General features: G+C 40.3%; 1 protein-coding gene across 4 annotated transcripts in view; it reads right to left on the reverse strand.

The window, feature by feature from the left end:
• Positions 1–14,220, reverse strand: part of LOC128694115 (CWF19-like protein 2) — a 71,463-nt gene that overhangs the window by 16,779 nt on the left and 40,464 nt on the right. For all 4 annotated transcript variants that reach the window (XM_070093563.1, XM_070093562.1, XM_070093560.1 and 1 more), the window contains 3 exons: positions 12,765–12,900; positions 11,220–11,353; positions 10,325–10,504 (listed from right to left, as the gene is read on the reverse strand). In XM_070093563.1, coding sequence (XP_069949664.1) covers positions 10,325–10,504; positions 11,220–11,353; positions 12,765–12,900 — 450 coding nt within the window. The remainder of the gene's footprint in view (positions 1–10,324; positions 10,505–11,219; positions 11,354–12,764; positions 12,901–14,220) is intronic.

The following is a 14,220-nucleotide window of genomic DNA, read 5'->3' on the forward strand; positions in this document are numbered from 1 at the left end:
GGCAGTGGGTGAGGCAGTGGGTGAGGCAGTGGGTGAGGCAGTGGGTGAGGCAGTGGGTGAGGCAGTGCGTGAGGCAGTGGGTGAGGCAGTGGTAAAGGCAGTGATAGAGGCAGTGATATTTACTAACATATATGTTATAAATAATAATAGTACATTATGAATAACATTTATTATTATTATTATTATCAATGTTATTAATATTAACATGTACTATTATTATTTATAACATATATGTTAGTAAATAGGTAGTAGGTTGGTAGACAGCAACCACCCAGGGAAGTACTACCGTCCTGCCAGATGACTGTGAAACAGAAACCTGTAACTGTTTTGCATGATGGTAGGATTGCTGGTTTCTTTTTCTGTCTCATAAACACGCTAGATAACAGGGATATCTTGCTACTCCTACTTACACTTTGGTCACACTTCACAGACACGCACATGCATATATATATACATACATCTAGGTTTTTCTCCTTTTTCTAAATAGCTCTTGTTCTTCTTTATTTCTTCTATTGTCCATGGGGAAGTGGAAAAGAATCTTTCCTCCGTAAGCCATGAGTGTCGTATGAGGCGACTAAAATGCTGGGAGCAATGGTCTAGTAACCCCTTCTCCTGTAGACATTTACTAAAAAAGAGAAGAAGAAAAACTTTATAAAACTGGGATGCTTGAATGTGCGTGGATGTAGTGCGGATGACAAGAAACAGATGATTGCTGATGTTATGAATGAAAAGAAGTTGGATGTCCTGGCCCTAAGCGAAACAAAGCTGAAGGGGGTAGGGGAGTTTCGGTGGGGGGAAATAAATGGGATTAAATCTGGAGTATCTGAGAGAGTTAGAGCAAAGGAAGGGGTAGCAGTAATCTTGAAGGATCAGTTATGGAAGGAGAAAGAGAATATGAATGTGTAAATGCAAGAATTATGTGGATTAAAGTAAAGGTTGGATGCGAAAAGTAGGTCATAATAAGTGTGTATGCACCTGGAGAAGAGAGGAATGTAGAGGAGAGAGAGAGAGAGATTTTGGGAGATGTTAAGTGAATGTATAGGAGCCTTTGAACCAAGTGAGAGAGTAATTGTGGTAGGGGATCTGAATGCTAAAGTAGGAGAAACTTTTAGAGAGGGTGTGGTAGGTAAGTTTGGGGTGCCAGGTGTAAATGATAATGGGAGCCCTTTGATTGAACTTTGTATAGAAAGGGGTTTAGTTATAGGTAATACATATTTTAAGAAAAAGAGGATAAATAAGTATACAAGATATGATGTAGGGCGAAATGACAGTAGTTTGTTGGATTATGTATTGGTAGATAAAAGACTGTTGAGTAGGCTTCAGGATGTACATGTTTATAGAGGGGCCACAGATATATCAGATCACTTTCTAGTTGTAGCTACACTGAGAGTAAAAGGTAGATGGGATACAAGGAGAATAGAAGCATCAGGGAAGAAAGAGGTGAAGGTTTATAAACTAAATGAGGAGGCAGTTAGGGTAAGATATAAACAGCTACTGGAGGATAGATGGGCTAATGAGAGCATAGGCAATGGGGTCAAAGAGGTATGGGGCAGGTTTAAAAATGTAGTGTTGGAGTGTTCAGCAGAAGTTTGTGGTTACAGGAAAGTGGGTGCGGGAGGGAAGAGGAGCAACTGGTGGAATGATGATGTAAAGAGAGTAGTAAGGGAGAAAAAGTTAGCATATGAGAAGTTTTTACAAAGTAGAAGCGATGCAAGGAGGGAAGAGTATATGGAGAAAAAGAGAGAGGTTAAGAGAGTGGTGAAGCAATGTAAAAAGAGAGCAAATGAGAGAGTGGGTGAGATGTTATCAACAAATTTTGTTGAAAATAAGAAAAAGTTTTGGAGTGAGATTAACAAGTTAAGGAAGCCTAGAGAACAAATGGATTTGTCAGTTAAAAATAGGAGAGGAGAGTTATTAAATGGAGAGTTAGAGGTATTGGGAAGATGGAGGGAATATTTTGAGGAATTGTTAAATGTTGATGAAGACGGAAGCTGTGATTTCGTGTATAGGGCAAGGAGGAATAACATCTTGTAGGAGTGAGGAAGAGCCAGTTGTGAGTGTGGGGGAAGTTCGTGAGGCAGTAGGTAAAATGAAAGGGGGTAAGGCAGCCGGGATTGATGGGATAAAGATAGAAATGTTAAAAGCAGGTGGGGATATAGTTTTGGAGTGGTTGGTGCAATTATTTAATAAATGTATGGAAGAGGGTAAGGTACCTAGGGATTGGCAGAGAGTATGCATAGTTCCTTTGTATAAAGGCAAAGGGGACAAAAGAGAGTGCAAAAATTATAGGGGGATAAGTCTGTTGAGTATACCTGGTAAAGTGTATGGTAGAGTTATTATTGAAAGAATTAAGAGTAAGACGGAGAATAGGATAGCAGATGAACAAGGAGGCTTTAGGAAAGGTAGGGGGTGTGTGGACCAGGTGTTTACAGTGAAACATGTAAGTATTTAGATAAGGCTAAAGAGGTCTTTGTGGCATTTATGGATTTGGAAAAGGCATATGACAGGGTGGATAGGGGGGCAATGTGGTAGATGTTGCAGGTGTATGGTGTAGGAGGTAGGTTACTGAAAGCAGTGAAGAGTTTTTATGAGGATAGTGAGGCTCAAGTTAGAGTATGTAGGAAAGAGGGAAATTATTTCCCAGTAAAAGTAGGCCATAGACAAGGATGTGTGATGTCACCGTGGTTGTTTAATATATTTATAGATGGGGTTGTAAGAGAAGTAAATGCGAGGGTCTTGGCAAGAGGTGTGGAGTTAAAAGATAAAGAATCACACATAAAGTGGGAGTTGTCACAGTTGCTCTTTGCTGATGACACCGTGCTCTTGGGAGATTCTGAAGAGAAGTTGCAGAGATTGGTGGATGAATTTGGTAGGGTGTGCAAAAGAAGAAAATTAAAAGTGAATACAGGAAAGAGTAAGGTTATGAGGATAACAAAAAGATTAGGTGATGAAAGATTGGATATCAGATTGGAGGGAGAGAGTATGGAGGTGAATGTATTCAGATATTTGGGAGTGGACGTGTCAGCGGATGGGTCTATGAAAGATGAGATGAATCATAGAATTGATGAGGGGAAAAGGGTGAGTGGTGCACTTAGGAGTCTGTGGAGACAAAGAACTTTGTCCTTGGAGGCAAAGAGGGGGAATGTATGAGAGTATAGTTTTACCAACGCTCTTATTTGGGTGTGAAGCATGGGTGATGAATGTTGCAGCGAGGAGAAGGCTGGAGGCAGTGGAGATGTTATGTCTGAGGGCAATGTGTGGTGTGAATGTAATGCAGAGAATTCGTAGTTTGGAAGTTAGGAGGAGGTGCGGGATTACCAAAACTGTTGTCCAGAGGGCTGAGGAAGGGTTGTTGAGGTGGTTCGGACATGTAGAGAGAATGGAGCGAAACAGAGTGACTTCAAGAGTGTATCAGTCTGTAGTGGAAGGAAGGCGGGGTAGGGGTCGGCCTAGGAAAGGTTGGAGGGAGGGGGTAAAGGAAGTTTTGTGTGCGAGGGGCTTGGACTTCCAGCAGGCATGCGTGAGCGTGTTTGATAGGAGTGAATGGAGACAAATGGTTTTTAATACTTGACGTGCTGTTGGAGTGTGAGCAAAGTAACATTTATGAAGGGGTTCAGGGAAACCGGCAGGCCGGACTTGAGTCCTGGAGATGGGAAGTACAGTGCCTGCACTCTGAAGGAGGGGTGTTAATGTTGCAGTTTAAAAACTGTAGTGTAAAGCACCCTTCTGGCAAGACAGTGATGGAGTGAATGATGGTGAAAGTTTTTCTTTTTTGGGCCACCCTGCCTTGGTGGGAATCGGCCAGTGTGATAATAAAAAAAAAATGTTAGTGAATACCACTGCCTCACCCACTGCCTCTATCACTGCCTCTATCATGGCCTCACCCACTGCCTCTATCACTGCCTCTACCACTGCCTCACCCACTGCCTCACCCACTGCCTCACCCACTGCCTCTATCACTGCCTCTATCACTGCCTCTATCACTGCCTCTACCACTGCCTCAACCACTGCTTCAACCACTCCAGTCACACTTAATCTACAAGCACCAAATACAATGAATTATTGTGAAATGTTTGGAAGAGCATGGAGACTAATACTCACTCCAGCATAAAGAAAGCCACACTGACAATGCGTCAACCACTTCCTCCACCACTGCTTCAACCCTCGTATTTTTGTACAATTTCCTTCTTCAATTCTATCGTATTTATTATTATTATTATTATTAGCAGTAGCAGTAGCACAAATGTTTGATTCTTTGCTGTGTTCAAGAGTAAACACATGATGTCACCTTCCAATACCTGTCCGAATAGCCATTCCAATATGCAGTCATAAATGGGTTTACATTATTTATACTGTAGTTTAATAGCAAATAATGAACAAACAAAACACTCACCACACAGTGGTGGGAGGGCTGGCTGCCAGTTGTGGGGGGTCAGAGGGAGGGTAGTAGGGACTCGCAGTGGTATTTAATAACATACATGTTATTAAGGCATAACGTATGTATTTAGTACAATTTACGACGTTTTCATGTATTTTATGACTGTTCATGGTTCGACAAGTTAAGGAAGCAGTATTGTATTATATTTCCATACAATATATTGGGGCACCAAACATTCACAATTTTTCAACATTCGCGAGGCTCTTGATCCCCTAACCCTCGTGAATGTTGAGGGAGACCTGTATACTCAAATATTTGCTACCTTATTCTCTGTGATAAAAAATGTGACTTGGGTAGGGAAATCTCAATTTTGTATGTAAAATTATGAATTATGAAATCATATTCTGTTAAATGCTAAAATATATAAAAAATAATTTTTTGTACATAAAAATATTCCTCATTTGAGAATTTTCATTTTCCGCTGTGATATAAAGTTTAATGAAAAATGGCTGTACAAGTACAGTGGTACCTCGAGTTTCAAACAGCTTCCAACTCGAACAATTATGTAAGTGTATTTTTGTAAGTGCTTTTGTAAGTGTATTTTTGGGGGTCTGAAATGGACTAATCTAATTTACATTATTCCTTATGGGAACAAATTCGTTTGGTAACAGCACTTGGACAGCCTTCTGAAACGAACTATGGCCAAAACTCGAGGTACTACAGAATATCCTGTTACCTTTTTTTCTTCAATAGAGAAGAGTAAAGCAGATCAAGAATCTCCACCACACACTGTCCACTTAGCATGGATACAGAGTCTTCCATGCTAGGAGAGCTCTATCTTTCAAATACACACTTACATTTTGTCTTTACATATTATTTGTTTTGTAGTCATCTCACTCATATAATGTACATCCTTTTACTCAGTTGCTTTTATCTGCCTCCATGCTGACAGCCCTACCCTTGATACAGACTTCCTCTTTGACTTTTTTGTCAGCAACAGATATACTACATCAACTTTAATTTTACTTTCCCTTTAGCACTCCTCACTGCCCTTACTGACTCTGCCTTTGGCATACTCCTCACCCTTGCTGGTCTCTTATTTGGCATAGTACAACTTTAGCACATTCTACCCTGCAGTGTTGTAAGACCCATGTGGGTTTAGTACTTAGATCTGATTGTAATAATAATAATACTTAATTGCTATACTATTATTCCTCTGTAAGCCATGTGTGTCATAAGAGGCGACTAAAATGCCTGGAGCAAGGGGCTAGTAACCCCTTTTGTATACATTACTAAAGTTATGAAGAGAAACTTTTGTTTTTCTTTTTGGGCCACCCTGCTTCAGTGGGATACAGCTGGTTTGTTGAAAGAAGAATTGCTATACAGCCTCTCCTCACATAACGATGGAGTTCCATTCCTAAGACCACGTCCGTAAATGAATTCATCGCTAAGTAAGGAGCATACTATAATGGTAGTGAGTTTGGGTCACCCATCTTTGATATTGTTTTAATGTCACCTTTGCACCATTTATACATTTCTGGTACATTATTTTTTTTTTTTTATTATCACACCGGCCGATTCCCACCAAGGCAGGGTGGCCCGAAAAAGAAAAACTTTCACCATCATTCACTCCATCACTGTCTTGCCAGAAGGGTGCTTTACACTACAGTTTTTAAACTGCAACATTAACACCCCTCCTTCAGAGTGCAGGCACTGTACTTCCCATCTCCAGGACTCAAGTCCGGCCTGCCGGTTTCCCTGAATCCCTTCATAAATGTTACTTTGCTCACACTCCAACAGCACGTCAAGTATTAAAAACCATTTGTCTCCATTCACTCCTATCAAACACGCTCAAGCATGCCTGCTGGAAGTCCAAGCCCCTCGCACACAAAACCTCCTTTACCCCCTCCCTCCAACCCTTCCTAGGCCGACCCCTACCCCGCCTTCCTTCCACTACAGACTGATACACTCTTGAAGTCATTCTGTTTCGCTCCATTCTCTCTACATGTCCGAACCACCTCAACAACCCTTCCTCAGCCCTCTGGACAACAGTTTTGGTAATCCCGCACCTCCTCCTAACTTCCAAACTACGAATTCTCTGCATTATATTCACACCACACATTGCCCTCAGACATGACATCTCCACTGCCTCCAGCCTTCTCCTCGCTGCAACATTCATCACCCACGCTTCACACCCATATAAGAGCGTTGGTAAAACTATACTCTCATACATTCCCCTCTTTGCCTCCAAGGACAAAGTTCTTTGTCTCCACAGACTCCTAAGTGCACCACTCACTCTTTTTCCCTCATCAATTCTATGATTCACCTCATCTTTCATAGACCCATCCGCTGACACGTCCACTCCCAAATATCTGAATACGTTCACCTCCTCCATACTCTCTCCCTCCAATCTGATATTCAATCTTTCATCACCTAATCTTTTTGTTATCCTCATAACCTTACTCTTTCCTGTATTCACCTTTAATTTTCTTCTTTTGCACACCCTACCAAATTCATCCACCAATCTCTGCAACTTCTCTTCAGAATCTCCCAAGAGCACAGTGTCATCAGCAAAGAGCAGCTGTGACAACTCCCACTTTGTGTGTGATTCTTTATCTTTTAACTCCACGCCTCTTGCCAAGACCCTCGCATTTACTTCTCTTACAACCCCATCTATAAATATATTAAACAACCACGGTGACATCACACATCCTTGTCTAAGGCCTACTTTTACTGGGAAAAAATTTCCCTCTTTCCTACATACTCTAACTTGAGCCTCACTATCCTCGTAAAAACTCTTCACTGCTTTCAGTAACCTACCTCCTACACCATACACTTGCAACATCTGCCACATTGCCCCCCTATCCACCCTGTCATACGCCTTTTCCAAATCCATAAATGCCACAAAGACCTCTTTAGCCTTATCTAAATACTGTTCACTTATATGTTTCACTGTAAACACCTGGTCCACACACCCCCTACCTTTCCTAAAGCCTCCTTGTTCATCTGCTATCCTATTCTCCGTCTTACTCTTAATTCTTTCAATTATAACTCTACCATACACTTTACCAGGTACACTCAACAGACTTATCCCCCTATAATTTTTGCACTCTCTTTTATCCCCTTTGCCTTTATACAAAGGAACTATGCATGCTCTCTGCCAATCCCTAGGTACCTTACCCTCTTCCATACATTTATTAAACAATTGCACCAACCACTCCAAAACTATTTCCCCACCTGCTTTTAACATTTCTATCTTTATCCCATCAATCCCGGCTGCCTTACCCCCTTTCATTTTACCTACTGCCTCACGAACTTCCCCCACACTCACAACTGGCTCTTCCTCACTCCTACAAGATGTTATTCCTCCTTGCCCTATACACGAAATCACAGCTTCCCTATCTTCATCAACATTTAACAATTCCTCAAAATATTCCTTCCATCTTCCCAATACCTCTAACTCTCCATTTAATAACTCTCCTCTCCTATTTTTAACTGACAAATCAATTTGTTCTCTAGGCTTTCTTAACTTGTTAATCTCACTCCAAAACTTTTTCTTATTTTCAACAAAATTTGTTGATAACATCTCACCCACTCTCTCATTTGCTCTCTTTTTACATTGCTTCACCACTCTCTTAACCTCTCTCTTTTTCTCCATATACTCTTCCCTCCTTGCATCACTTCTACTTTGTAAAAACTTCTCATATGCTAACTTTTTCTCCCTTACTACTCTCTTTACATCATCATTCCACCAATCGCTCCTCTTCCCTCCTGCACCCACTTTCCTGTAACCACAAACTTCTGCTGAACACTCTAACACTACATTTTTAAACCTACCCCATACCTCTTCGACCCCATTGCCTATGCTCTCATTAGCCCATCTATCCTCCAATAGCTGTTTATATCTTACCCTAACTGCCTCCTCTTTTAGTTTATAAACCTTCACCTCTCTCTTCCCTGATGCTTCTATTCTCCTTGTATCCTATCTACCTTTTACTCTCAGTGTAGCTACAACTAGAAAGTGATCTGATATATCTGTGGCCCCTCTATAAACATGTACATCCTGAAGTCTACTCAACAGTCTTTTATCTACCAATACATAATCCAACAAACTACTGTCATTTCGCCCTACATCATATCGTGTATACTTATTTATCCTCTTTTTCTTAAAATATGTATTACCTATAACTAAACCCCTTTCTATACAAAGTTCAATCAAAGGGCTCCCATTATCATTTACACCTGGCACCCCAAACTTACCTACCACACCCTCTCTAAAAGTTTCTCCTACTTTAGCATTCAAGTCCCCTACCACAATTACTCTCTCACTTGGTTCAAAGGCTCCTATACATTCACTTAACATCTCCCAAAATCTCTCTCTCTCCTCTGCATTCCTCTCTTCTCCAGGTGCATACACGCTTATTATGACCCACTTCTCGCATCCAACCTTTACTTTAATCCACATAATTCTTGAATTTACACATTCATATTCTCTTTTCTCCTTCCATAACTGATCATTTAACATTACTGCTACCCCTTCCTTTGCTCTAACTCTCTCAGATACTCCAGATTTAATCCCATTTATTTCCCCCCACTGAAACTCTCCTACCCCCTTCAGCTTTGTTTCGCTTAGGGCCAGGACATCCAACTTCTTTTCATTCATAACATCAGCAATCATCTGTTTCTTGTCATCCGCACTACATCCACGCACATTTAAGCAACCCAGTTTTATAAAGTTTTTCTTCTTCTCTTTTTTAGTAATTGTATACAGGAGAAGGGGTTACTAGCCCATTGCTCCCGGCATTTTAGTCGCCTCATACGACACGCATGGCTTACGGAGGAAAGATTCTTTTCCACTTCCCCATGGACAATAGAAGAAATAAAAAAGAACAAGAGCTATTTAGAAAAAGGAGAAAAACCTAGATGTATGTATATATATATATGCATGTGCGTGTCTGTGAAGTGTGACCAAAGTGTTAGTAGGAGTAGCAAGATATTTTTAAATGTTTATGCAGCATGTAGGTAGTAGGTTGGTAGACAGCAACCACCCAGGGAGGTACTACCGTCCTGCCAAGTGAGTGTAAAACGGAAACCTGTAATTGTTTTACATGATGGTAGGATTGCTGGTGTCCATTTTTCTGTCTCATAAACAGGCAAGGTTTCAGGTACGTCTTGCTACTTCTACTTACACTCAGGTCACACTACACATACATGTACAAGCATATATATACACACCCCTCTTGTTTTCTTCTTTTTCCTTTCTAGTTCTTATTCTTGTTTATTTCCTCTTATCTCCATGAGGAAGTGGAACAGAATTCTTCCTCCGTAAGCCATGCGTGTTGTAAGAGGCGACTAAAATGCCGGGAGCAAGGGGCTAGTAACCTCTTCTCCTGTATATATTACTAAATGTAAAAGGAGAAACTTTCGTTTTTCCTTTTGGGCCACCCCGCCTCGGTGGGATACGGCCGGTGTGTTGAAAGAAAGTTTATGCAGCAGTGTACTGTATATTGTAAGAAACAGAATAGAGGAAATCAGCTCTAATATACATTATTTAGGTATGCATACTGGTCAGAGAACCCATCGTAAGTCTGAGTCATCGGTAAACGAGGAGAGGCTGTACTCTATTCGCAAATTTATATAAACTAAGTGTACAATAATTCATTTTAGATTTTATTAACAACAGACTTTATGATAATGAACCTCTCTCTGCCTTTATTTTTGCTATAAACTCACATAGCTTTGTATTTACTAATTTGGGAATTCATATAAATTCCATTTATGTATTATGCTCTTCACTTAATTGTTAGGAATATAGAACTGTATTTACTAACTAAAACTATGATGATAAATATTTTAATCAGAAAATTTCACAAGGTTTTAAAAATACCTTTTAGTTCACAGTCCAGCTGAAAAGTTAATAATAATAAAAAAAATTTTGTTACACACCTGTATTGCTTTAAGTCTGTCTCGTTCAGCTTGTTTGGCAGCAGTGTCTTTAAGGGCAACCTTGCTCATGAACATGTCATCCATATCATAGTCATCATTAAGTTTCTCAATGTTCTTCATGGCTGCATGCTCAAACATGGAATTCTGATCTTCGGCTGTTGTTCCTTTTTCTTTCTCAAACTGCAAAAAATAAAAAATCCTGACTACAAATTATGGTTAACATGTGACCAGCAACACAACTTCTGTTACAAAAGAACTATAGTGGAAAAATCATGTAAAAACAAAGGACAAAAATTAAATATACAAAATAACAGCAGTACAGAAGGGACCCACATATTTAGTACCCACTTTTCAGGTGTTCAGCGTTTTGTTGGTTTTCAACAGAGCCACTGTCCATTACGTATGGTGATTTTTTTGTTTTTCCGACTTACTTGCACAACAGTTGCATAAGGAAAGGGTGACTGGCACCATATTTTATGGTAACTATTGTATGTACTGTGTATTTATTTTAATTTTTTGTCTGTTTTTTTATGCCTAGCTGTATTGATCACTTAATACATGTATATGATAGTGTAAACATGTTATCAGGAGTTTTAGACACATTCAATAGCGAAAAACCATTATTTTCCAACTATTGGCAATTTTCGCTTACTGACAGGGATGGGAACATAACAGCTGTAGAAATGGGGCCCTCCTGTACAAAGATTAATCATAAGGTAGATTCCATGCACCTTCAAGGGGCTATCCTGATGCTGGTGAAGTGCTCTTAGACCAAGAACTTGGAATTACCCTCACTTTTCTCAGATCAAATCTAATTACTGTCCACTCCATTCCCCAGGAGCTATATGACCTCTCAAGGTTTAGCATTTCCTCACAAATATAATAATTCACTTACCATGCGCTTGAGATCATGTTGGTCATCATCTGGGAAGTACCTGGACCTTTTACCATCTTTTCCATGAGTTTTTATTTTCTTTCTTCTCCCAGCTTCAGCTTCTTGATCTGCTACAGACACAGGTCTGCAAATACCTAAAAAAAAAAAAAATGAACATAAATTAAAATACACATACTAGGTTGTATGCTAAAGCATTAAGGAAAAAAACTACTGTAATACCTGTAGCATAAGTAGCACTACAGGAATTGCTGAAGTATGTGCAGATTAACTGCTCTCCATGCTCTAACTTGGTGATGAAAAATTGCAGTTTTACGATGTTTGTGCTGAATTACTGTACTCTCTTGATTTAGGTGTGTGCTGAATAATTGCACTCCCATGGTGTAGGTGTGTATTGAATAATTCCTGAAAGGCATCTGGCATCTCATGGTATGAAAACAATAGGTCATGAAAATCAGTTAAGTGCCACGATTAGTAGAGTATACCAGGGAAATTGTTTCATATATTTATGGATGAGACTACAAAAAAATGAATGCTAGGGTGCTGGAGAGAGGTGTAAGTTTGAAAAATAATGAATCTAATATGATGCAAGAGTTGTCAGTTGCTTTTTGCAGGTACGTAGTTGGTGCATTAGGGCATCTATGGGGGACAAAGAACATTATCCATGGAGGCAAAAAGGGGAATGTATCAGAGCATAGTGGTACCAACACTCATACATGAGCGTGTAGCATGGGTTTCAAATATTGCAGTGAGGAGGAAGCTGAAGGTAGTGGAGATGTCACATCTGAGGCCAATGTGTGGTATGAATATTAAGCAGGGAATTTGTAGTTTGGGGTCACTCATAGCATTACCAGAGAGCTGAGGAGAAGTTATTGAGGTGGTTTGGACATTTAGAGGGAATGGAGGAAACTAGGATGACCTGGAGGATGTATAAATCAAATCACGGAACGGGTGGGGGTTTGAACCCATGGGCCGTTATTTGTTTTCAATCATGTTATTATGACTATGAAAGGAAAGTCAGGGTAGGGTAGGGACTGTCCTAGGAAAGGTTAGAAGGAGAGGGTAAAGGAGGTTCCATATGTGAGGGGCCTGAACATCCAACAGGTGTGTGTGAGCATGTTAATAAGAGTTAGTAGAGGCCAAGTAGTTTTTATGATTGGACATGCTGTTGGAGTGTGAGCAAGATTCAGGTAAACCGGTTAGCCGGACTTGACTCCTGGGGGTGGAAGTATAGTAACTCCACTCTGAAGGAGGTATGGGGATATTGCAGTTTGAACTGTAGTGTTAGCACACCTTTGGCAAGACAATGATGGACTGAGTGATGGTGATTTTTTTTTTGGGGGGGGGGGGGCACTCTACCTCAGTAGGAGATGGCCAGTGTTAAAAGAACAAAAAAAAAAAAAAACGGAGAATTTACAGAAGACAAGAATATAAGATACACAAATTAGTTGTACAATAGTTTCCTGCATCACTGTATATTAGTCAAAAGTGAAATATTGCTAATGAAGTGTTTGAATAATCAACTCTTCATGTAGCCCTAGTGTTTACCTCTATTATCCATCCTGGTTAGGACAACCACTTGCTCTGTAGTTTGCTCTCCACTAGTTCCCTCACTGAAAGCCGCAGCACTGGAGCGAGCAGCCCGAGCAGCTTCCAACTTTGTTTTTAATTTACTTGCTAGGGCCTGCAACAGGAAACAAAAAATATACTTCTACTGTATCAAGAACATGAAAAGCATATACAGTGGACCCTCAACCAGCGATGGCATCAATTAACGATAAATCTGACTAGCGATACATTTTATCGCAAAAATTTTGCCTCGATTAGCGCTAAAAAAACTCGACCAACACTATTCCTTCCGAGACAGGTCCACTTCTGGCCAGTGTTTACAAGCCAGCCAGCCAGCCACTGCAGTCGCTTCCAAGCATACAATCGGAACATTTCATATTATCACAGCCTTTTTAGTGATTGCACCTGCAAAATAAGTCACCATGGGCCCCAAGAAAGCTTCTAGTGCCAACCCTACAGCAAAAAGGGTGAGAATTACTATGGATATGAAGAAAGAGATCATTGCTAAGTATGAAAGTGGAGTGCATGTCTCCGAGCTGGCCAGGCTGTACACAAAACCCCAATCAATCATCGCTACTATTGTGGCCAAGAAAATGGCAATCAAGGAAGCTGTTCTTGCCAAAGGTGCAACTATGTTTTCGAAACTGAGATCGCAAGTGATAGATGCTGAGAGACTGTTATTGGTATGGATAAACGAAAAACAGATAGCAGGAGATAGCATCTCTCAAGCGATCATATGTGAAAAGGCTAGGAAGTTGCATGACGATTTAATTAGAAAAATGCCAGCAACTAGTGGTGATGTGAGTGAATTTAAGGCCAGCAAAGGTTGGTTTGAGAGATTTAAGAATCGTAGTGGCATACATAGTGTGATAAGGCATGGTGAGGCTGCCAGTTTGGACTGTGCAGGAATTCAAGGAGTACATAGACAGTGAAGGACTGAAACCTGAACAAGTGTTTAATGGTGACACTGACAATGTTGTGAAACACGTTAGGAATGTCATAAAGGAACGGGAGGTACAGGCCTCTATGGGCAGATATGTTGTGCGACAGAGGTCCAGTGACTCTCAAGCTGGTCCTAGTGACATTAAAAGAAGGGAAGTAACCCCGAAAAAGGACTTGCCACCTCAAGTCCTAATGGAAGGGGATTCCCCTTCTAAACACTAAGACCATCAACACACTCCCCTCTTCCCATCCCATCAATCATCACCAGATCTTCAATAAAGGTAAGTGTCATGTAACTGTGCATGTCTTCTTCAGTTTGTGTGTATTAAAATTAATATTTCATGTGTTAAAAATTTTTTTTTTCAACACTTTTGGGTGTCTTGCACGGATTAATTTGATTTCCATTATTTCTTATGGGGAAAATTAACTTGACTAACGATTATTTTGACTAACGATGAGCTCTCAGGAACGGATTAATAGCGTTAGTCGAGGG

The sequence above is a fragment of the Cherax quadricarinatus genome, chromosome 43, assembly GCF_038502225.1.
Source record: "Cherax quadricarinatus isolate ZL_2023a chromosome 43, ASM3850222v1, whole genome shotgun sequence".
Classification (NCBI taxonomy): domain Eukaryota; kingdom Metazoa; phylum Arthropoda; class Malacostraca; order Decapoda; family Parastacidae; genus Cherax; species Cherax quadricarinatus.